Raw genomic sequence first — 26,230 nt, 5'->3', positions numbered from 1 at the left:
GCAGAAGTGAGAAATGTAAAATTACTTTTCGTTTTGATAAATATCTTACCAGGATCTTAATGTTCTTATATTAACCGATGTAAATTTACGAAATTGTTGTTTCATTATTATTATTAACCAGTAGTGTAAAATTTTGTAATTTTCAATAATATAATTTTTGGGAAAGTACGCTCAAAGTAATCTTTAAAAATAAAATATGGATTCTATTATTTTAATAGAGATTACTAAATGTAACGGAAATCACTCAATAAATAACGTAGAGTTTTCAGAAACTGTTTATTTTCTGCATCTATAATAACTCAATAACTTAGATTTGTTAAAATCAGGAAAATTTCTTAATTAATTTATATTTTTTATGCTAAATCAACGACTTATATATACATTTTAAACAATTTTATTAAAATATTACCATTAGACTGGCTAGAATCAGTCGTGCATAGTTTCAACACATGACGCAATAACAATAAATCACAATAGAGGCACTTGTGTCTGGAAAAATAGCAGTACGCTTTTCTAGAGCATTGATGTAAATATTGACTAGGTGAATTAACGTCTTATAGACGAAAAAAATACAGACATATTATAGAAGTTATCAATGATCTTGGCAATATGTATACTTTGTGCATCAATTAAATACTGATAGCTCACCGGACATTTATCAACAACGTTAACTTCATTATAATAAGTTTTATTTTTAACCTAGGAGGAAAACAAACATAGAAAACAGAGACACTAAACTTTGAATCATTATTTAACAAAAGTGTAGGTTTACGTGTGCCCGTTTATAACTGGCGAGCTGCTGAACCGATTCTCACCAAACCTTGCATGCACACTTTAATGCTCTTCGGGAAATGACATATAGGGTCGTAATTTGGATTTAATAGCTTATGTCATCCTGGGAATTCCTATGTCTTCCGTGTGCGTTGAGCGCGTAACAGTACTAAACAAACTAGTACATAATAATTGTTTTGATCTAGTTTTTAAAGGCTATGTTCCGAAACTCCTATCATCTTAAATTTTGGTTTTATTAGCTCCAACTTATCTTTGCTTACTAATATTTCTAAAACTATAAACTAGGCTATGTAATAAACGCTTTAAGCTTCTTACAGTTCCTAATAGCAAGAAAACCATTCTACACGTAAAATTAAAACGCACTCGCGTTTTATGATTACAGTGTATCCACTATCTGAAAGTGACACGTACTTCCTGTTTGCTGCCTGTGTTTGTTTTGAATTTCGCGGAAAGCTACACGAGAGCTATCTGCGCTAGCCGTCTGTAACTTAGCACTAAGACTAGAGGGAAGGCAGCTAGTCATCACCATCCACCGCCAACTCTTGGGCTACTCTTTTACCAACGAATAGTGGGATTGACCGTTACATTATAACGCTCCCACGGCTGAAAGAGCGAGCATGTTTGGTGCGACCGGAATTCGAACCCGCGACCCTCGGATTACGAGTTGAACGCCTTAACCCACCTGGCCATGCCAGCCCTTGCTGCCTGTGAAGGTTGTTAGAATATAAAATGACGTGGAACTCTAATCTTTTTGAAGAAAAATACAACAACATACATTGAGGTTTTTGACTTTCATGTGTAGGTGTGAAAATATTTGTTCACAGACGATGTGGTAAAACTTGTTTTTTCCCATAATTCACAGTTTTAAGTGCAGTTCAAGGAATATCACTAACATGAAATATATATATATATATATAATTTGTTAAAGGTTATGGTTAGCAGAGAATCATTTAGTAAAATGGATTAACAGCAAACAACTTACTTGAAGGTTTCTTTGTTAGAGACATGGTTTCAATACACTTTTATTTACCGGTAGAAGATCAATGAAATTATATTAAAATATCGTCTCGAACTAAAATAATCTTTTAGCAGGTTGTTTTTCACTAATTTAAAAAATTGTCTTATTTACCAGTAACAATAATTTATTAATAAAATAATATTTCTGGCTACCGTTGACGAAAAACACATGTAAAACCCAATCAAGGAGAAAACACACATAAAACGACCTCCCCAGTTTGCCCCTCATGGAGAAATGTCCACATTTCAATAAGATGCTGTGGTAGCTTTCAATAAAGTTACTCTGGTTGGTTACTCTGATGTCTTTTAACTTTATTTCTCTAGTTGGTTACTCTGATGTCTTCTAACTTTATCACTCTGGTTGGTTGCTCTGATGTCTTCTAACTTTATCACTCTGGTTAGTTACTGTAGTGTTTTTAATGTAGTCGCTCTGATTGCCCATTGCAATTATTTATTATCTATTTTATCCAAACACTTCAGAAAACGGTTTTTCATTTCTGAATTTATTGCTTCATTTCGAAAATAGAAGATTCTGCATATTTTTGGTTGTGTGTGATTATGTGTGAATTTACTGAGATGTTGAGCTCTTTATTTGCTATAACTTTATAGCTCCACCAATACGTAAACATATTTGGAAGTTGTATAAGTCTGTTCGTAAAAAATAAAAACACTTATATCCCATTAGCGTAAAATAAAATACTTATCTAAGTTTGTCTATTCTTGATACAGAACGTCATTGTGAGATAAGTTTCAGTTTGGGCCAAGAACATACCCTAAGTAATACCACAGTTTTCTCAATTTCATAAAAACCATGTTGGTTTGAATGCTAAGAAAAATATAAACAACTCACAATTATGAAAGTTTCTTAGCATGTATAGTGAAGAATAAACCAACAACATGATTCACCACTTAGTATGAACTGATGCTTTGACAACTAGTTGATTGATATCAACAGCTATCATTTTATAGACATTTGGAATCTCGCTGTTGATGTTAGTTAGTTGATTGAACTTCAGATTGTTCCTTTGGTTAGTTGCAAGAATCTATCAGTTTAAATCATTTCCCTGTAAGTAACTTTTATTACCAGGTGATTAAAGCATTCGACTTGTAATCCGAAGGTCGCGGGTTCGAATCCCCGTCACACCAAACACGCTCATCATTTCAGCCGTGGGGGCATTATAATATGACGGTCATTCTCACTATTCTTTGGTAAAAGAGTAGTCCAAGAGTTGGCGGTGGGTGGTGATGACTAGCTGCATTTCCTCTAGTCTTACACTGCTAAATAAGGGACATTAGCGCAGATAGCTGTGCCCGAAATCCAAAAACAAACAAACAATCTTTTATTACAAGCTGTAGTAACATTTATCATTGAGCGATTTGTAGAAAACTAATTGTTAAGTTATAATCCAAACATACTTGTCTCCTGTCTCGCGAGTATCTTTTGTCTCAGATCTGTGACTAGTTAGTTTTTGCTGACAATGTACGTTCATACTAAACTTCTATGGCTCATAAACCTCCTGAAAAGGAAACCTAAAATAATATAATTTCGGGCAAATATGGCATTCCCATGGCACGAGTATGATGTAATAGTGTGTATGCATGTATATATACATAGCATACAAGACTCGTGTTAGAAACTTAACGTAAAATGTATACAAATGCAACATCCTATTAGTAAAAAGTAAGACAAGCTACTAAAAATAAACCAATATTCTTAAATCCTTTACATACAGTATCAGTGTAACAGGATATCCATTGAGTATATTTAAAGGCGACCTGCAATTTCAGTGTTGTCTTCAAATTACGTTATGTTATAGAAACAAAAAAACGCAACAATATCCTGTTTACTGAAAACTACAGTAATTAGAACAAACTATCAGAAGTTTTGAAACAAGAGAAACGAGTTTCAACATGTTCGTGCGTCCTTTAAGATTCTGATAGTAGGATGGTCAGTAACACCGTTTAGGTTACTTTGAGCTTAAAAAAACGTTCTATACAAAATTTGTAATATGGTTTAATGGCCAGTGTTTTCTCTTGCAACTGATTGCTCTTGCTTGTTATCGCTGGGTTATTTACTAGAGAAGTACGTACCTATCACGAAAGTTAAATACATTTTTTCTAGGTTTAGGCTGGAAAATCTTGGCACATAAAGTCAGATGTTTGATTAGTTTTCTCAATAATATTTTGTCTCATAAAAATAACAGTATTCTAACGTCAAGTAATAATAAAACTGATTCGTGGACTATATATGAATTTTTTTGAAACAGCCATATATATGTGGGGTAATACATTTTTATACTTTGAATGTTGTACGTGATTATTTCTCAACGTTGTATTGAAATAAATCTACTATATTTCAGGCTTACTACACCAGTTTCCACAGAAACTTTAAAATACGTCATTCTAGATTATTATGGGCACCTATAGACTGAAACCAGAGACGTTGTAAAAGAGGAAATAAATGATTAATCTCTTATTTTTATGAGCTTTTAAATTTTTATTATCGTTGTGTTTTTATTGGCTGTTTAATAAAACTGTAACTGGAAAGTTTTGTTTGTTTGTTTGTTTTGAATTTCGCACAAAGCTACTCGAGGGCTATCTGTGCTAGCCGTTCCTAATTTAGCAGTGTAAGACTAGAGAGAAGGCAGCTAGTCATCACCACCCACCGCCAATTCTTGGGCTACTCTTTTACCAACGAATAGTGGGATTGACCGTCACATTATAACGCCCCCACGGCTGAAAGGGCGAGCATGTTTGGCGCGACGGGGATGCGAACTCGCGACCCTCAGATTACGAGTCGCACGCCTTAACCACCTGGCCACGCCGGGCCCAACTGGAAAGTCATTTGTAGATATCTACTATTGGTCGAATGCTCATTTATTTTTTACGTTGCATAATAATACTTAATGCTGTTAAGGAAATTTTAAGGCTTAAACACTGTATTAAAAATGTTACCAGAAACCGAGGTGATAGAAACAATATCCTTTGTAAGCTAGAGACAACCTCTTTATGACGTCACACTTTGTTTTTCATCGTTTTCATTTCAACTCTGTGACAGTATTGTTGCATCCTATATCGTGATAATGACAGGTACTTCGTATTTATTTTCAGAAAAGTTTTTTTTTTTTTTTAAATTCGCACAAAGCTACTCAAGGGCTATCTGTGCTAGCCGTCCCTAATTTTGCAGTGTGAGACGAGAGGGAAGGCACCTAGTCATCACCACCCCCCGTCAATTCTTGGGCTACTCTTTTACCAACGAATAGTGGGATTGACCGTCACATTATAACGCCCCCACGGCTGGGAGGACGAGCATGTTTGGCGCGAACCCGCGACCCTCGGATTACGAGTCGCACGCCTTACGTGCTTGGCCATGCCAGGCCTATTCAGAAACGTAATTGCACTTTATTACCGTGTCTACCATTTTTTTCGTTGAGAAATGTATTTCATAACTCCTACTTTTAAAGGACTCCTTTTCGTTGATATCACCCAATGTATACAGTTCACAAAAGATGTTTTTATATTCATTGTGTTTATAGAATTATAATAATATGTAAAAGCTTTAAAACACAAGAAAATGCAAACTTATTAAACAACGTCTGATAACCGAAATTCCCCTATATCCCTTATCCAAAGTTTTCTCGCTTGCGTAAAACTACTTTCTTTTACCCTTAACTATGGATGTCGCATGAGCTGCTATTGATAGATTTTTATTCATTCTCGTCTATTTACTGTCCAAGTTTGGTAGTAAAATTCTTTTTATTAGAGATCTCCTCAGAAGTCTATTTATAGCACAAGCATAGTCATACATCAGTGTTATATATTAGGCCTAAAATATTTCTTATTCCTAAATCTGTCTGTCCCTTTTCTGACTATATGTTGTTTCTCTATAGTTAACCACTAACTAAGTAAAGTATAAGAAATGACATATCTAATATATTTGTAGCAACATATAATTCATTATTTATATTGTTCAAAATATTCGTATGAATATAAGAAACGGTAAAGGAAGGAAAGCGTAACAATTTAATAGTAATTGGTTGGTTGTTTTTTTTTAATTTCGCGCAAAGCAACACAAGGGCTATCTGCGCTAGCCCTCCCTAATTTAGCAGTGTAAGACTAGAGGGAAAACAGCTAGTCATCACCACTTACCGTCAACTCTTTGGTTATTCTTTTACCAACGAATAGTGGAATTGACCATAACATTATGACGTCTCCACGGCTGAAAGGGTAAGCATATTTGGTGCAACGTGGGTTCGAACTCGCGACCCTCGGATTACAACTCGAACGCCTTAACCCATGTGGCCATGCGGGGCCTATAAATTTGTATTTGAAAGATAATAAAAAGCCTCAGTTAACACAGCGTCTTCCTCTTAAAAATTAGAAGATGCTTTACATAGATAACAAGTTGTAGAATTAATGATACAAAAGTCCCTTGCTGGGACAGCGGTAAGTCTTCGGGTTTACAACGCTAAAATCAGGGGCTTGATTCCCCTAGGTAGACACAGCAGATAGCCTGATCTGGCTTTATTATAAGAAAACACACACATACACAATGAAAAAATCTCTTCAGGTGTGTTATTTGTTTCGTTACAACTACAGAATTGGTCTACAATGATTACGGAGTTGTTATGCAACAACTACGAAGTTATTTTGTAATCATTACAGAGTTGCTACGCAATAACTGAAGATTTATTATACAACAGCTACGGAGTTGTTCTGCGATAACAATAAATTTGTCACACAACAGGTATACAGTTGTTATGCGACAACTACGGAATTGTTCTGTAATAATTACAGAGTTGTTCTGTAATAACTACAAACTTGTTAATAGCTACACTAAACACTAACTTGTTGTGAAACTTACCTTGAATAGTCGTTCTCTTTGTTGAACAAAGACCTGTAAAACTTTATATTTTCTATTTTCTTCACGATAGAAATAAATTTGCAATTATAGTGCAGTAAAGCTTGTTGTATGTCATCTCGAGAAACACACTTGGAGACGTTTCTTTCCCAGTAATTTCAGTGAAAAGAAAAAGCAAAAAAAAAACAACTATCAATAGCTTGTATGCCAAGCACTATAGTGCAGAGAACATGGAGTTCATTGACAAAAAAGGCACTTTACAAGCATCTTAAGGCAAGTTTTTTAAGAAGTGAGTGAGAGATGTTAGTGGAAAATATGAGAACTGTGGGATGCCTCTGGTACACATAGGTAATTAGGCGTATCTTTTAGTGACTAACAAAAAGGGCACTTTGGGGGTGTAAGAGCGGAAAGGCAGGGCCTCGGATCTGTCCATCCACCCCCTATGCACATCACTTGTACGGAGTATTTAAGAAAATAATTTTAACACTAGTTTACGTATTAAATAGTTCATGTTAAACTGTTTGTAATGAGAGGATGCTCCCATTTATTGCCCAAAACATTGCGTAGTAAAGTCAAATAAAAACTATAAATCTGAAAATAATATACCTTTTATTGTATGGACGGAATTTATGAGATGCGGTTTTGTTTCACAATTCTAGCGTTAAGATCTTGAGGGAAGCATTTCCCCAATATTACTCATCGAAAGAGATTACTCAACTAAATTGCAAAATTATCTAATGTAAATTCGTTGCCAGTTACAACATTCGTCATACTATGTTTCTTTTAAAGACAAAATCATCGTGGTAAGTGTTTATCAAATCTCAATGGCTCTAACTTCAGATCTTGGCAATTCCTGATTCAGAACTATACTGTGCATAAAACTGTGGACTGTTAGCTATACCGATGCATAAATTTGTGGACTGTTAGTTGATTCATAGCTACATCAGTGCATAAAATTGGGGACTATTAGTTGATTTATAGCTACACCGATGCATAAAATTGTGAACTGTTAGTTGATTCATAGCTATAGTGGTGCATAAAATTGTGGACTGTTAAATAAATATTTTCAAGTCAATGCATCAAATAATGGATTGATATCAAGAGATGACTATTCAAAGTCGGAGCTGTATCGGTGCACAAAACTATAGATTAATATACGACTGTTTAAAATGCTAGCTGTACCGGTGCACAGGATTATGAAATAAAAGACGAATATTCCGAGTCAAAGGGAAACCGATAGATAAAGTTAAAGATCACTAGACGGGTATACCAACTCAGAGCTGTATATCGATGTGCGTAAAATTACCAACTGAGAGATGAATTAATGGATTGGTGAACAGACATGAACAGTTTTATAGATGTAACCTCCCAAAAGCTCGAACATCTGATGTTGTAAAGTTTAGACTGTTTTATGTCTAGTAACTCTGAGAGGGTTTCTTAATGTGAAACTTGATCAACGTTGAGAGGTGAACCAAAACAGAACTGTTATTGCCATATGCTCGTGCTGGACCCATGAACTTAAAATCTGGATCTTTATTATCAGTCGTAGGAGCTGAATGATAAGGTAAATATTTTTGTAGTAGGCGGTACTTATTTGTGTGAAGATACACATAAGTGTAGTAGGTGGTACTTCTTTGAATGCAAACACACAAATGTAGTAGGTGGTACTTGTTTGTACGCAGACACACACAAATGTAGTAGGTGGTGCTTCTTTGAATGCAGACACATAAATGTAGTAAGTAGGTGGTACTTGTTTGTACGCAGACACATAAATGTAGTAAGTAGGTGGTACTTGTTTGTATGCAGATACGCATAAATGTATTAGGTAGCACTCGTTTGTATGCAGGCAAACATAAATGAGCAAAATTTTTAGAAACCTTTACGTTGTTTTGTTCGCTTTAAAGCAGTGTCTTGCAAAATTAATACCGGTTGTAGTTTTCTAATTCTTTTAAACTTTAGGTAGTTATCACACGACCCAGTTCTTTTGTTTTTCTCGAAGTTTGTTTGTGTAATAAAGCTCTTGGTCCGTCATTTTTTTGCAGGTTGCATTGTCTTCTTTTGGTTTCAGTTGCATTACCTTGGGATTAACATAAGAAACTTTTTTAGCCTCTTCTGTATTGATTAACAAATTTTCTCCTTGGACACAAAAGTCAAACCATTCTTCCCTTCTTTTTGCGAGTTTTTTAACACTTGCTACAATTTTTCTTTTGCCAAATTCGTGGATTTTTTCGGCTAACCTCTTTTTGAAGAAGTCGTAAAGGACTTGATCTGCCGAGTTAATCACTTGAAGACGTTGGCGGGTATCTGCAGTTAGGGGTCTAACAAATTTGTCGCTTCGAGCGTTGAGCTTGAAAATTACTACATCATCAATGTTCCAGCATAGAAGATTTTGGAGAAGAACTAAAGACTCGTCCATCTGCTCAGCGATCATAACCAAATCAAACTCTTTATCTAACTTCTGAGCAAACTGCTCAATAGTTTTAAGGTCATCAAAATGTGAGGGGCTCATCCCTAAATCAAAAGACATTTGATTCCTACCTATTTTCCCAGCATATCTTGTGTTCAGTACCTTTTGAGAGGTATTAAAGCCTATAGTAAATATCGATTCATGGAACAGATTTTTAAGCGAATAGTACGAGTATAAAGACTCGAAGAGTTCGGCTGGATCTCTCAGTACGGTAACAAAAACCGTATTTTCTGGCATTAGACGTTTTAATTCCTGGTAGTTAAACCTTGTGTGGTGTGTGAAGATATTGTAGTGAGTTTTGCCAGCAAAAGGTTTCAACCTGGGAGCCATGGAATGGTGGAAGTGTTGAGGATGACCAAAGTAATTTCCATAATGAGGAAGAACAAATAAAAGATCGTGAGTGTCTCCATAACGCATAAAGATGTTCTGTATACTTGAACTAGCAGCTTTATGAGTTTTGAGAAAAACTACATTAGTTTTAGCATCTGGACAGTTGTCTTCGAAATCTTCATCGAAAGGTTTGCTCATTTCCATAGGAATCCTGAAAAGATGACCATATTTGATACAGATGTGAACTTTAGTTTTATAGAATAATTAAATACTAAATAACATAGCAGATGGAATATTCAGAGAAAGATGAATACGAAGACAACGTTTCGAAAAGAAGATATATGGAATGAACAATTTCAGACTAAGCAATATAACTCACGCAGTTTGGATAATATATAGACAAGTCTCTGGAATTATGCATGTGTATTTGAATATTTAAAATTTTATAAATATAAATATATGGACTAAAATTTAGAATAAAATAGTATGAGACACTCAGAAATTAAAGGTAATTCAATCAGAAATCTTAAGAATATTTTCAAATACTAGTTCAAGTTCAACTCACGATTGGACTATGCCGTTGTTTAAAATTATCACACATATGTAACAAATATTTTTTTAACAAGCTTATATCGTGATATGATAAAATGGAAGGCTACATTCTAATTCCCTCTTTCTTTTTACACATTCATGATAAATCTTATTATTTTAAACTTACCAGCTTATATTAAATATTTTATTGTTGAACTTAGCGCCTTCAGAATGGCTTGACATTTACTTATCAGGAAGGTTTCTTTTGGAATTTCGCGTGAAGCTACACGAGGGTCATCTGCGCTAGCCGTTCCTGATTTAGCAGTGTAAGACTAGAGGGAAGGCAGCTAGTTATCACCACCCACCGCCAACTCTGGGGCTACTCTTTCAACAACGAATAGTAGGATTGACCGAAACATTATAACGGACCCACGGCTGAAAGGGCGAGCATGTTTGGTGCGACCGGGATTAGAACCCGCAATCCTAGGATTACGAGTCGAACGCCTTAACACGCTTGGCCATGTCGGGACCCGGGAAATAATAAATACGTCTATTTGATGCAAGAGTTACATCATGCACCACCGATATTTTCAAGGCGAGTGATAACAATACAAAATATAGTAGACGAAATATTCATACAAAATATGTTTTTAAGCCAGACATTAAGATTACGCTAATCTCCATTTATATCATACAATTTTAAAACAAAAAAACATTTGACCAAAAGCCGCTGAAACTATATAAATATATACATATATAGAGAGAACTGCAATTGGTATGGCCACTCCATTCCTTTATTATATCTTTAAAAAATTATGTCAAATAAGCAACAAATCTATCTGTTAGTACTAAAATCAAGTTTTGATAAATATGTTTTTCCCACAACTATTGCTGAATTCGGATTCGTATAAATCAATATATCTAGTTATTCGTATACAGAGGGTTCGAAAAATTATATTCACAGAATATATTAATATATATTTCTGAACAACTTAAGCCTTAATTCACAAATAGTCTGCACTCCTTGTTTGTTTGTTTGTTTGTTTTAATATCGCGCAAAGCTACTCGAGGGCTATCTGCGCTAGCCGTCCTTAATTTAGCAGTGTAAGACTAGAGGGAAGGCAGCTAATCATCACCACCCACCGCCAACTCTTGGGCTACTCTTTTATTAACGAATAGTGGGATTGACCGTCACATTATAACGCCCCCACGGCTGAAAGGGCAAGCATGTTTGGTGCAATCGGGATTCGAACCTGCGACCCTCGGATTACGAGTCGAACGCCTTAACACACTTGGCCATGCCGGGCCTTCTGCACTTCACCTGCCTTCCACTTGCCTACCTACCGTTATATAAATTTCGTCAATTTAAGAGGGTGTAGGACACTAAAACATTTCAGTGGTTCGAAAAACGCAAGTAATCGATTTTGTTAACGTAATTTCCAAATGCTCTGTAGTTTACCGTTCCAGTTTCAGTCTTGTTACAATAAATTTTCTGACCAAAACTTTTGCATGTTCATTACATGAGGTACAGGAATTCTTTCCGTATTGTTTTACATTCAAACACACTGAATATTTTCTTATTGTGTGTTCCGGAACACATTAAATTATTTAAAGATTTCTATGTACTTATTGCACCTGTTTCAAAGCAATGGCTTTGCAAGAAACCTCACTAATGTTAGAATTTAACTTGTTTGGTGACGGTGTTCAAGTGGATGGACATCTAATTATTAATTCTGGTAATAATGAAGTGGCCAAGGACATTAAAAACGTAAGCCTGTTTATTTGTTTCGGATTTTTTTGCACAAACCTACAAAAGGCTTATATGCATATAAATGTTAGTAATTTTAAACACGTAGGCTAAAGCAAAGACAGTCAGCCAATATCACCCACCACCAACTCTGGGATACTCTTACTTGAATGAAGGAATATTTGGATTTGACTATAACTCTTATGGCGCATTCAGGTCTCTTAGGTGTGAAACACAGTTTTTGCGGCACCTTTAAGTTAAACTTTGAACCCTTGGATTTTATTTCTGGTTACATTCATCACTAGATTACGCTCGCCCCGAAAACAACAACTTATAACAAAGAAAAAGAATTAATTATAATAATATAGTCTACAAATATTTCAGATTTCAAAAGATTAGATCAATACTTTTCTTAGGCTTAATAACTGTGATTAGAATCACGTTAAAACTAAACACAACATTATGAACAAAGAAACAGAAATAATTAGAAGTTAGTCTACAAATATTTCAGATTTCAAAAGATTAGATCAATACTTTTCTTAGACTTAATAACTATGATTAAAATCACGTTAAAACTAAAAACAACATATGAACAAAGAAAGAGAATTAATTAGAAGAATTTAGACTATAAATATTTCAGATTTCAAAAGTTCAGACCAATACTTTTCTTAGGCTTAAAAACTGTGATTAAAATCACGTTGGACTGTATAAAGTCATAGCCTTATTTATTAATCCCAAGCAGATTTCAATTCCACGAACGTAAAATAGCATTTTAGATCTATATTTTGTCTTCTGCAAGTCAATTGATCAGAAATCTAAATACCAAAACGCTATTTGAAATGCCATTTTTAGGCAGTATGACAAACAAAATTCCGAGTGCTATAAAGGAAAACGGTAAATATATTTAAGCAATGAAATTCATCAAGCCTTATAAATGTGATTTAAATATTATCTGACTTTAAAAGTGTTTTATTACCTTCCTCTTGATCAGTTCGTAACGGAATTGAAATTAAATGTGTGTGTAAATTTCGCATTTCGAGTCGATTTCTTATTATACACAAACTACTGATCAAGTCTAACATACTGCAAAACGAAAGTTACCAAAAAGAATAACGTGATTCTTTTGGACCATCCAGCGTGTTTGCCCGAACTGAACCCCATGAAAATTGTCTGGGGGTGGATGCAAAGAGAAGTCTATAGAAATGGACGTCAATTCCAAACAGTGTATAATATTAGCGAACCATCTTCACCACTTGGAATAGTATTTCAGCCAGCCTTGTGCAAACGCTTGTATCGATCATGCCCAAGCGAATGTTTGAAGTTATTCGCAATGACGGCCGTTCAACTCACTACTGAGACCTCTTACTGGGCATTTTCTACCCTGTTTAGGACTTCTTTTTGGTATGATCTTAAAGTTTTGACCAGCTAGCATTTAGGCTAATTTCATAGTGTTCACATTTTCCATATTAAATGCTAAAAAAGTTTTTAATTTTTATTTTCCCTTTTCTTATTTTCATCTTTCGAAGCTCTGCTCAAATAAGTAGTTGAGTCTTACAACGCAAAATGCATATGTTTTCTTTATGTTCATTGGCCTTAAGATTTTGGCCAGCAGTGTGTATATTGTTGGTTTGCTGCAGTTATTATAGTATAAATTTCAGAAGCTATAACTGTAATTAATGCTTATTAATCGAGAAGGGCTCGGCATGGCCAAGTGTGTTAAGGCGTTCGACTCGTAATCCGAGAGTCGCGGGTTTGAATCCCGGTCGCACCAATCATGCTTGCCCTTTCAGCCATGGGGGCGTTATAATGTGACTGTCAATCCCACTATTCATTTGTAAAAGAGTAGCCCAAGAGTTGGCGGTGGGTGGTGATGACTAGCGTCCTTCTCTCTAGTTTGACACTGCTAAATTAGGGACGGCTAGCGCAGATAGCCCTCGAGTAGCTGTGCGCAAAATTAAAAAAAAACAACAAAGAAACAATTAAGTGAGAAACTATAGATGTTTGACCAGGAACATTTTTAGATTTCGAACATTACAAACGATTTAACATCAACGGATTAACTTCGGACATTAGTATTTCTACGAAGACATTATATAACTTTATCTCCGTCCACCGCTTGTACACCGGTAAGTCCACGGATTTGCAACGCTAAAATCAGGTGATCGATTCATACCGGTGGACACAGCAGATAGCTCGATGTGGCTCTGCTAAAAGAAAACACATACGCACACAAAGGTTATCTGTAAAAAACTTAGTTAGTGAAGGACTAACTAGCTCTCTCTTAAGTTAAGTGTACCTATATCAACTCAGAATCAATTTGTTCATCGTGAACCGTCGACAAAATATTCGGTTCCAAACCAGATAGAATATTAAATATTGGTTTGAATTTATAAAACTTCTGTATATAAATCATTATTTACAATAACGGATATTACAAATACATATCGACATTTAATGAATTTCTAAGTTCAAGTTCAAATTTAACTCAGTTTCAAACTATTTAAAATCGTAATACGTAATAAAATAAATTGGAATTCGTCCGAGATAATTTATAATACATAACAAAATATATGCAATGTAGATCAAAGAGGTCACATGACTGGATATTGATTCGATGTCTAATATGACTATATTTGTACTCCGTAGTGTTGATTTAAAGTGGTTTATTTAATTTAACTAAGATATTTTATATTGCGTTTATTGATGTTAGGGTCTTTGTTTAAAATAACAATGTTTTGCTTGTACATGCTGTGGTTTTTGAGTTGAAATGATGGTATATCCATGCCAAACACTATGATTTTAAACAAAGGCCCTAACACAAGTAAATAAAAAATAAAAGAAGATATTTTAAATGAAAAACTACCCCATCTTAAACTAACATTCTGGGAAACAGCATACTCATATTGTACTGTGAAACAATATCCAGTCTCGTGACCTCTTTGTTCTATAATATATACATATATATACTCAGTATACTTGTAAACCACTTGTATCTGACAAAATCTTGCAGAAACAACCTGAATTTATAGTAAAGTTTTTTTCACTACTCAGTCAAGCCGTCTCAGTTTTGATTTCTTATCCTCGTTATCGAGTTTTACTTTGATACTGTTTCTAGTGCAGAAACCTACTGGCTTATTTCTCAATCGTAGGTGAAAACCCATTTTGTACTTCCTACAAAAATGAAATTTCGTATCGATTGCCACGTGCTTTAATGTCCAGTTACAGAAATTCACGTGCTACTTCCCTAACGGATACATTAAATTGATCTCAGCCTGTACCTGTACACTACAGTAAAGTCACGTGAGGTTTGCTACGAAAATGAAGAAAATTAAACATTTTATATCGAAATATTTTGTTGTAGATGAACACATAAATTTGTCAGCTATATGTTCGTACATTACTCTAGAATCTATAATCATCGTTTAATATTTTTGCTCATTACGCTTCTTTACGTAATTGTTAAAACCATGAAAATACAGGAAACTTTCAGATAAAGCTGCCAGATTGTGAGGCGTGTATTCCCCCAGTTTCATATTATGGGTTATTATGCTTCAAAACATTGAAGAGTACTGAGAACAGATAGCAGTTATAAATACCAAACGAAAGGCAGAAACAGTATCTAACTGCGTTTGATATGATTGATTAAGTTTCAGTGCACCTTGTCAGGTCAGCAGTAGATTTACTACTCTAAAATTCCACTTTCATCAACTCTTAGTGGACACAACACATTGCCCAATGTGACTTTGCCCCAAAAAACAAATATACAATTAGTTAAAGACCAAACCAATCAGTGCCTGTTCAAATTTCCAACGGACATGTTAAGCCTCAAAGCTGTTCTGTTACACAATGATAACGTTTACCGTTCAATACCTGTTGGCTATGCAGCACACATGAAGAAACCTATGAGAACATGGAAATGTTGCTGAAGCACATCCAGTAAGCAAGTACAACTGGAATATCTGTGGAGATCTGAAAGTCGTTGCTCTGTTACTGGGACTGCAGCTCGGCTATACAAAGTACTGTTGTTTCATCTGTGAATGGGACAGTTGTGCCAAAGTCACATTATTCTAGACAGAGTTGGCCACTCTGTAAAAAGTTAGTTCCAGAACAGAAAAATGTGGCGCATGAACCGCTTGTCGACCCGGCAAAGATTTTCTTGCCTCATCTTCACATAAAATTGGATCTAATGAAGAATTTCGTGAAAGCAATGAACAAAGAAGGCGAAGGCTTTTGTTATTTAAGACAGATGTTCCCAAGAATAACTAAGGGCAAAATCAAAGAAGGTATTTTTGTTGGCCATATTATGACATATTATTAGTGACAAGCGGTTCGAAGATTTATAGTTGGGCCAGAAAAGATTGCCTTGAAAGCCTTCAAAGACGTTGTTGACGATTTTCTTGGCAATTACAGAGCCCCAAATTACATTCATCTGGTAGACAAACTTCTCAAAGTTTACAAAACAATGAAGTGCAACATGTCACTCAAGATTCATTTCCTCTACTCACACTTGGACTTCTTCCCAGCAAATCTCGGTGCTGTTAGTGATAAACACGGTGAAAGGTTTCACCAGGACAATGCTACAATGGAAAAACGATATCAGGACAACTGGAATCCGTCAATGCTTGCTGACTACTGTTGTACACTGCAACGTGATACACCGGACATTGAATACAAACAAAAATCAGGAGCAAAACACTTTTAATTATGTTGAACTTAATAACGTATTAGAAACATAAACGCAATTAAATACGTTATTGCCGGTAAACAGTTAACTGTCTATTTCTCAGAGTTCCTACGTGATGAAGCAAAACCAAAACTATATTTGTGCATACCCACCAGGTACCTATCTCAATCAGCAAAAACATTTCAGGAAGCAAAACTTTTCTAAAAATTGTTGTGTAGTGATAACTGAAGTTACTTAAATTCACTTTGCGAAATAAAACAACAACAACAACATCACCACCCACCGCCAACTCTTGGACTACTCTTTTACCAACGAATAGTGGGATTGACCGTCACATTATAACGCCCCCACGGCTGGGAGGGCGAGCATGTTTGGCGCGACCGGAATGCGAACCCGCGACCCTCAGATTACGAGTCTCACTCCTTAACACGCTGGGCCATGCCGGGCCCAGCGGAACAAGTCAGTTATCAGGCACTTGAAACATTAGTATAAGTACAATGAAGATATTAAGAGTTAAAAAGAGAGCTACTCTCACTCATAACTATTTTGTTGTTGTTGTTTTACTAAAGGGAGATTGCGAGTGCATCAAAACTTTTGATGTAAAAACCTTGCTTTTAAAGGACAAAAAGAAAAAATGAAATGGTAATCGTGTGTACGACTGCTTTCTTCGAAACATTTATTAGATATCTCTTCTCCATTTGAAATAGTGTGAAATGTTAATATATCACCTTCTACCAATTATTAACAATTTACAGCAGTAATCGTGAAGAAAGCTTTGTCCTAAACTGTTCACTTTCACGCAAAGCTTAGGCTACATGTGCTCCTTTCACTGCATGAAATCGATACCCAGCTGATCCATATATGCTGAAAGGGCTTCTAAACAAGATACGTTGGAGATGTTTACAAGATGTTTAGAACTGTTTGTTTAAAACCAGACAGTGATCAATAACTAAACTGAATTAGATATGTCTTTAGGATATTATTAATGAATATTTAAAAGTCATTGCGTTTCATAAAAATAAAGACCCATAATGTTTCGTAATTTAATGTTTCTTTTGTATTGACTATATTGTTATACTTGGACTCCAAGGTTGGCACGGCTGTGCCATTCAGGTGCAATTAATTTCATCTAAAAATCACTCACACAAAAGATATTTTGCTTCGTAATTAATTTCCCTGTAAAATAATAATATTGTATTGTGAAAGCTTCGATACTTATGATCAGATTGATAAAATAATGGAAAGTTTTATTATCATCCAGTTGGGACAGCGGTAGGTATACAGTCTTCGGATTTACAACGCTAAAATCAGGGAATCGACGATTCCAACCGGTGTACACAGCAGATAACCCAATGTGGCTTTGCTATAATAAATATACGCAGACGCAATATGTGGTATATTATTTAGTAAAATAACTTTGTGTTTTGTCTAATAATTGCAGTGTTTGTCCACTGACCTTAATTTTATTCAGTATTAGAACTTAAATGCAATATATTATTTAGCTTTGGTATTGTTTGTCTGACATATTCTTCTTTCATACATTCTTTGTCTTATGCTGTGTGGTCAATTAATTAAAATGTAAGAGTGAATAACGTTAAACCACATTCCAAAGCTTAAGTAATGACCATATCTTTGTTTCAAAGTAAAAAATAGACCGATATTCACCTTTGAAATGAAGTATATATATTACAGAAAACATATTGAAAATGTAGGATTTCGAAAATCGTGTTATTATCTTATCGCTACATCTGCGGACTCACACCGCTAAACACAGGGTTTCGATACCCATGGTGGGCAGAGCACAAATAGCCCATTGTGTAGCTTTGTGCTTAATTCTAAACAAACAAACAAAAAAAAAGTTCCTTCTATCAGAACTAAAATAATGATATCTTAACATCATACTTTAGGATGTCAGTCTATGAGTTGAGATGACCAAGGTTCGAAGTACGATATATCACTAAAAACATATCGCTCTTTTTCAGTTGTGGGGGGTGTTATAATCGTGACAGCCAACCTCGCTCTTGACAAGTTGGTTTGATTTTTTAATTTTGCGCAAAACTACACAAGGGCTATCTGCACTAGCCGTCCCTAATTTAGCAGTGTAAGACTAGATGAAAGGCAACTAGTCAGTACCACCCACCGCCAATTCTTGGGCTACTGTTTTACCAACGAATAGTGGAATTGACCGTCATATTTCGGCCTTCCTAAGTCATTTTCAATAAGTTGGATTGATCGTTAGCCCAACAGCTAAAAGGCCGAGTATGTTTGGTGTGACGGGGATTCGAACCTGCGACCCTCATATTATGAGTTGAGCGCCTTAACCACCTGGTCATTCTGAGCCCTCTGGTGACAAGTGCTAGTGACTAAGTGTTTTTTTCTTTTGTTAACTTCTTTGAATTGAAGGTGGCTATGCTTAGCTTTTAGGGGTTTCTAATTTGGGTATTTACCCAAATAACAAGCAAGAACGAATTTATTTGTTAACCTAATATTTGTTTATTCATGTTGTTAAATAAAATTCACCACACATTTTGAAAGATTTGGAACACTTTTCAATGGAAACTTCAATATCAGTTAAGAATATTAAACTGAATTCTAAATGTATATCAGTTAAAGAAAAATATCCATACGCTGCGCTACAAATGTACTTCATTATGATTTTAGAAGCTTTTATTATAATTTTCATTATTGAAGAAACGTTAGAAGAATACAGCTGAGAATATTGAACATTAAGCCAGCACATTATTTAAAGCTTTGTAAGATTAAATCATGCAGCGAGGGATCTAATTTCTGAATACATGTAATATATAATAAAACAAGGTAAATAATAAAAAAATATTCAAATATTGTTTGCTTTAGCGCAAAGCTACTCACTATGTTAATCTAAGGGATCGACCACTGAATTTTTGACGTTATAAACCTGAAGCTTATCGCTGATCATTTAGGTGAATAAAACTATATTGAAATAAAGTGTTTGTAATTGGCCACTAAAAGTTTCCTTGAAACACCGTCTTCTCCCTCCCAGTGACATAGCAGTATGTCTGTGGACTTACATCGAACGGAGTAGCTTTGTGCTTAACTGCACATAAATCGAAATACAGCAAAATTTAAATGTCACACAACACGGCAACATTGTATTGTCTGTGAAAAGTATTACAACGCACTTTTAGAAACATAACAGCAGAAAGTAAAATTATAGATTTGACTACCTAGTCTTTGTTATAGGAACTCGTAGAATGGGAAACAAAGCAAAATTCTTTGTAGTGAAAAATACATGAATGATTTATGACAAAGAGTAGACACTCTTTGACTAGTTGCCTTCTTATAAGCTGGTTAAAATCTGGGACGACTATATCTAAAACTTTTTGATTTGGATATTTACCATATATATTGCAAAACGTGCTGTTCGGGCTCAAAATATCAAATACCAAAACTAGTCAAAATTTGATATCAAACCTCCACAAAAAATGAGATTCGATACGAAAATGAAACCGAGAACTCTGTACATTTTTTCTAATACATTTTCAATGGATGGAATAAAGTGATTCTGCTATCTTAGTCCTTCTGTGTTAAGTTCACCTTTCTTACTTAGCAGGAATCTTTGTTCTCATCCCAAGGACGTTTTTCAAATATTTTTTCCATTCGAAACCTTAGCATAAACATCCTTCATGTCCATGATATCATTGGAGCTATACCCATATCTTGTTTTCGAGGGACTGACTCTCGTGTGGCTCTTCTGCGAGTCAGGAGTCATAGTGTATAGTTTTAGTACTTATACTGATTGTTGGATCTTACTTTCATTGTGGCTGGCTGGGTCCTGTTTTCAGCAACCATATCTTTGGAAAGAATGAGGAGGCACCAGGTTCTTAGGAGGATAGATCATGGAATACGTTAATTGTCAATTCCACTCCAGATGAGTCCAGAAAACCAGCATGTCCAGAATTCGACCTCTAAACATCTCCTCTTCCGACTCGTCATCACTAGAAATAATCATGATGAATACAGAGAGTGGCAGAAGTTTACCAATCTTTATCGATGTAGGACAGTACATTTTCCACGTTCTACATACGTATCAGGTAGAGGTAATGATGACTAGTCTTACACTGCTAAATTAGGGACGGCTAGCACTGAGAGCCCTCGAGTAGCTTTGTGCGAAATTCAAAACAAACAAACGATAAGCTGTAATATAACCTATAAAATATTACTTCGTTAAGCAATATAATTCATAACCAGCATACTGCTCGGTGCGGCAAGGAGTATACAGAAGGTTATCTATTACTGTATAACACACAGGATGGCTTAATGAACAGAGGTCGTGATTACTACTTTGGGCTATATCTTACCTATTTTCTGTTACTTGCTGTACTAAGCTTGGCATGTTCTTGTGGTTAAGGCGCTCGACTCGTAATCTGAGGGTCACGAGTTCGAAATTCCGTCGCACTAAACACACTTGCCCTTTCAGCCGTGAGGGCATTATAATGTGACGGTCAATCTCACTATTCGTTGGTAAAAGAGTAACCCAAGAGTTGGCGGTGGGTGGTGATGACTAGCTGCCTTCCCTCTAATCTTACACTGCTAAATTACGGACGGTTAACGCAGATAGCCCTAATGTAACTTTGCACGAAATTCAAAAACAATCAAACAAACAAAACTTGCTGTACTAAGTATGAAAAGGCACATCCTAAGAAGTAGTCAAGTAATTTGGTGTGCTGGCTGGCTGTAGTCACGCTGTGGTGTGCTGGCTGGCTGTAGTCACGCTGTAGTGTGCTGGCTGGCTGTAATCACGCTATAGTGTGCTGGCTGGCTGTAGTCACGGTGTGGTGTGCTGGCTGGCTGTAGTCACGCTGTGTTTTTGTAATTACAACTTACAGAGAAGAATAAAATTAATGTTTTTATTGTCCTTTTTCTTGATAACCAAATGGTTAGGATGCTTGACTAACAATTTGTGGGTCACAGGTTCGAATCTCTGTCCCACTAAACACACTCGCTATTTCAGTCATGGGAACTTTATATTGTGATGGTCAATCACACTATTCATTGGTAAACAGTGTAACAGATTTACCGTAACATATTTGTTTTACTACCTACGTTTGTTTCAGTTTGATACATGAGACGTATATTGTTGGATTTGTATTGTGCAAGTCCCAACTCTTCTTTATATTCGTAAAAGATTATCGAGAGCAAGAATAAACAATATATGTTTTGCGAAAACAATAGTGTGTCTTGGAATACTGTTGAACTTTCGAGAATCTCGCTTAATGAGTATATAAGCCGACGAGCCAGAAGCCAGTAATAGAATATTGTTTGGTCGCTAAAGTCAGTATACTATATACCTCGGAAACTATAGTTGTGATATATGCTTATATATCGGAAAAAATGCAGATGTTTGACCAGGAACGTTAAAAGACTTCAAACATTACAGACCATTTAGATTCAGAGAATTAATTTCGAATGTTAGTATTTTTGCGACAACATTAGATATCTATCTTTCTCTGCGAAAAGTAAGTTGGTACACCGCGTCAGCCAAAGATGGATGTAGATAGCATTCCTGTCAAGTGAAGTGTGTCTATGTATCAACATAACATTAATTAGCTTGTCGTAGACCTGGACCTTCGAAACAAAATATTCTGTTATAAACCAAACAGAAGTCTGAATATTGTTTTTAAGTTTGTAAACTTTTTGTGTATAAATAACTATTTGTGTGTGTTTTCTTACAGCAAAGCCACATCGGGCTATCTTCTTAGCCCACCGAGAGGAATCGAACTCCTTATTTTGGCGTTGTAAATCCATAGACTTATCGCTGTACTAGCGGGTGGAGCAAATAATAATTTGTAATAACCGTCATTATAAAATGTATTGTTGTTCGTATATTGAAATATATTTGTGTTAAGAAAAAAAACTGTGTATCAGTCTTCTTGGCAAATTTAACACATATCGACATTTAATTAAATTCTAAATTAAATTTCCAGCTATTTCAACCTGTGATGTGTAACGTACGTAATATAACAAACCAAAGACAGGTTTGGATTAAATTATAATACATAACAACGAGTAGCCCAACAGTTGGTAGTGGGTGGTGATCACTAGCTGCCTTCCCTCTAGTCTGTCACTGCTAAATTAGAGACAGCTAACATAGACAGTCCTCGTGTGGTTCTTGCGCAAAATTCAAGACAAAACAAACAACACCTTTTTCTAGAAATCAAGAAAGGTTAGTCGAACTTTGGAGGCTGTTTTATACTTAGTGAAAGTGTTTTGATTTCTATTCCGTTGGCTGAGTTTTGCTCACTTACTGGCGTACAAGTTTTCATATATGCATTGTACAGGACCCAATTTATAACCAGGTTTTCGTTGTTTTTTTCAATTTCACGCAAAGGTACACAAGGGCTATCTGCATTAGTCGTCTCTAATTTAGCAGTGTAAGACTAGAGGGAAGGCAGCTAATCATCACCACCCACCGCCAACTCTTGGGCTACTCTTTTACCAACGAATAGTGGGATTGACTAACACATTATAACGCCCCCACGGCTGAAAGGGCGAGCATGTTTGGTGTGACGGGAATTTGAACCCGTGATTCTCAGATTACGATTCGAGTGCCTTAACTACCAGGCCATGCTGAGTATTTTTAACTAAACCCACCCCTGGATACTCGCTACCACACAACATGATTTAGTTACACAACTTAAATATACAAGAATAATAAGCGGTAATTGTGTTATATTCTTAATTTTAACAATGTTAATTTATTCGAAAGTCACTAAAAAACGTCCATCAAGGGTTCAACTTCTTGGAAACGATGTGACGGGTTCTTAATATATTTTGATTTTTATAACATAACACACACGTCGAAGGAAACATACAGGTAGATTTGTATTACTAATTTTCCTAAAAATTTTATTTAAATAAACTTTATTCGTGATATTACATACTGAATTAATACTCAACTCATGATATGGGTGTACTTAATAACTACTCAACTCATGATGTGGATGTACTTAATCACTACTCAACTCATGATATGGATGTACTTAATAGCTACTCAACTCATGATATGGATGTACTTAATAACTACTCAACTCATGATATGGATGTACTTAATAACTACTCAACTCATGATATGGGTGCACTTAATAACTACTCAACTCATGATATGGGTGCACTTAATAACTACTCAACTCATGATATGGGTGTACTTAATAACTACTCAATGCATGATATGGGTGTACTTAATAACTACTCAACTCATGATATGGGTGTACTTAATAATTTAACTGAAATAGTAAAAAAAAAAAAAAAAAATGAGTATCGTGCGTAAACTTACCGAAAATGGGAGAATGAGAAAAACGCACCGAAAACCCCAACTCCAAAGATTGTTGTTACAACGTAAATTTGATATGTCAACCTAGGTTTAATTTCACTTTTTTTCGTCTTCATAATTTACGTTCTAAAAAGAGTCTAAAGTAAGGCCACAATATAGCACTTCTATTAACGCTATGTTTTATGACAACATTCTTTGTGGATCCTAGTTGAAGAGTTTCACAGACAGTTGTTCCAGAAAACTATCTTAATTTCATAGTTTTCTTCTTCAGTCTTGCATACCAGTCGCTGATAAAAGAGGTCGCCGGAAAAGGTATAGTTCTCTTCCTAAATGAAATCTTTTTTTTAGACTTGTTACTGTCATCCTGTAAATTCCAAGAAAACAGTACAATGAATATAACAAAATTCCCAACATACCTAACACAATTTCTGGTCATGGTGCATGATGACTTACGTAGTGTGCTGGTCTAGTGCTTATCGTCGTGCAAAGTGCTGTAAAACACAGTTTCATCACGGTTCATGTTTGTAATATCCAACTCATAATTAATTGAACATCAATTAAATATCACTGAAAAACAAAATAATTTAGTTTCTTATCTTGTTTCTGATACTATTAGTTTAACTATGGTCGTCATTCTCCTATGTTACAGTTTAGACGGAAAGTGTTCGTATCCCTGCGTTCCGAGTGGGTTTTTGCTTATAACTTAAAAAGTATCACGAGTAGGCTAATAGAAGTATGGTGTATTATAAATATTATAGTAACACACATGTAGGTAAATGTTTATGTAAATTAAACGACCAATAAACTGTTTATAAACAAATAACCAAAAATAAGAGGAGCAGAAAGTGTTCGTACAGTTCAGAACGTGTGAAAAACTGATATTCTAGTAAACATTTTGTTTAGTTTGGCAAATAAACTACATTATACCATTCCAGAACTAGATACTTGGTTCATAATTATTGGAATTTAGCCAGCAAAAAATTTGCTTCCAGCAATTTAGCGCTGTCTCCGTCATTATTTGCTTGGTGATCATGGCGAACAGGAAACAACTGTCCAGTGATTTAAAAAACCGAATTATTGTAAAATACAAGTCTCTTTCTTTTCGGTATTGCTACACAACTTAATGTGCCGAAATCTACTGTTCAAAGCATAATTGCCAAGTTTAAGCTCACAGGATCATCTGTTAATCTCACTTGTTCCGAACGCCTCACCAAAATTCCAGAGAGAACCAAGAGGAAGGTTCTCAGAGAAGTTAATAAAACCCTCGTTTAACAAAAACTAGTAAGGGAAACTGGGGTTGAAGTAAGCACCTCTACAGTTACGAACATGTTACGCTCTTCTGGGTTCAAAGCATGCCGTCCTCGTAGAACTCCATATTTAAAGCCTGTTCATTTAGAATCACGATTGAGGAATGCAAGAAAGCACGTAGATAAACCCTTTACCTATTGGAAGAGTATTCTTTGGTCAGACGAGACTAAAATCGAGCTTTTCGGCCACAATGATGTTCGCAATATTTTTTGTAAGAAGGGGGAACGAAATCTTTCAAAGAATACCGTCCGTACAGTTAAACACGGAGGTGGCTCGATCATGCTATGGGGTTCCTTCAGCTCTTCTGGTGTAGGCAGCCTTCACCGCGTCAACGGAATCACGAAAAAAGAAGAGTACGTTGATATATTAGGCACTTATATCAAGAATGATGCTCGGAACTTGCGGCTTGAGTGTCGTTGGATCTTCCAGCACGACGATGACCCTAAGTACACATCAAAATATGTGCAATCCTGGTTGCAGAGGAACCATATAAGCGTTCTGGAGTGACCATCGCAGTCATCCGATCTCAACCCAATTGAAAACGTTTGGCATGAATTGAAGACCAGGGTTCATCATCCAAAAACGTGGAAGAGTTGGAGGCCTTCTGTAAAGAAGAATGGAAGAAAATACCAGTCGATTACTGTCAAACGATCATGGAGGGCTATAAGGAGAGATTGCGCCAAGTAATTCACCTGAAAGGCTACACAACTGACCATTAAAGTAGACGCTCGAACACTTTCTACCCCTTCTATGTTTGTTTATTTGTTTATAAACAGTTTATTTGTCGTTCAATTTACATAAATATTTATGTATATGTGTGTTAGTATAATATTTATAATAAACTATACTTTCATTATCCTAATCGTGATACTTTTTAAGTTATGAGGAAAACTACTCACGACGCAGGGGAACGAACACTTTCTGTCGTAACTGTACATTCATGCTTTGATTGTTCTCATTGCTTTCAGGCCCAGTATGGCTAGGTGGTTAAGGCACACGACTCGTAATATGAGGGTCGCGGGTTCGAATCTCCATCACACCAAACATGCTCGCCCTTTCAGCCCTGAAGGCGTTATAATGTTACGGCCAATGGTTCGTTGGTAAAAGAATAGTCCAAAAGTTGACGGTGGATGGTGATGACTAGTGGACTGACTTCCATCTAGTCTTACACTGCTAAATTA

General features: G+C 35.6%; 1 protein-coding gene across 1 annotated transcript in view; it reads right to left on the bottom strand.

The window, feature by feature from the left end:
* Positions 1-288: 288 nt before the first annotated feature.
* LOC143246423 (galactosylceramide sulfotransferase-like) overlaps positions 289-26,230 on the bottom strand; it is a 36,305-nt gene continuing 10,363 nt past the window's right edge. Inside the window, exons 3-4 of the mRNA XM_076493107.1 lie at positions 23,745-24,105; positions 289-9,678 (exon numbers count right to left, since the gene is read on the bottom strand). Coding sequence (XP_076349222.1) covers positions 8,637-9,678; positions 23,745-23,857 — 1,155 coding nt within the window. The 5' untranslated portion in view covers positions 23,858-24,105 and the 3' untranslated portion in view covers positions 289-8,636. The remainder of the gene's footprint in view (positions 9,679-23,744; positions 24,106-26,230) is intronic.

Source organism: Tachypleus tridentatus, chromosome 3 (genome assembly GCF_004210375.1).
Source record: "Tachypleus tridentatus isolate NWPU-2018 chromosome 3, ASM421037v1, whole genome shotgun sequence".
Classification (NCBI taxonomy): domain Eukaryota; kingdom Metazoa; phylum Arthropoda; class Merostomata; order Xiphosura; family Limulidae; genus Tachypleus; species Tachypleus tridentatus.
The sequence above is the reverse complement of the archived record's forward strand: the minus strand, read 5'-3'. Positions and strand labels throughout refer to the sequence as shown.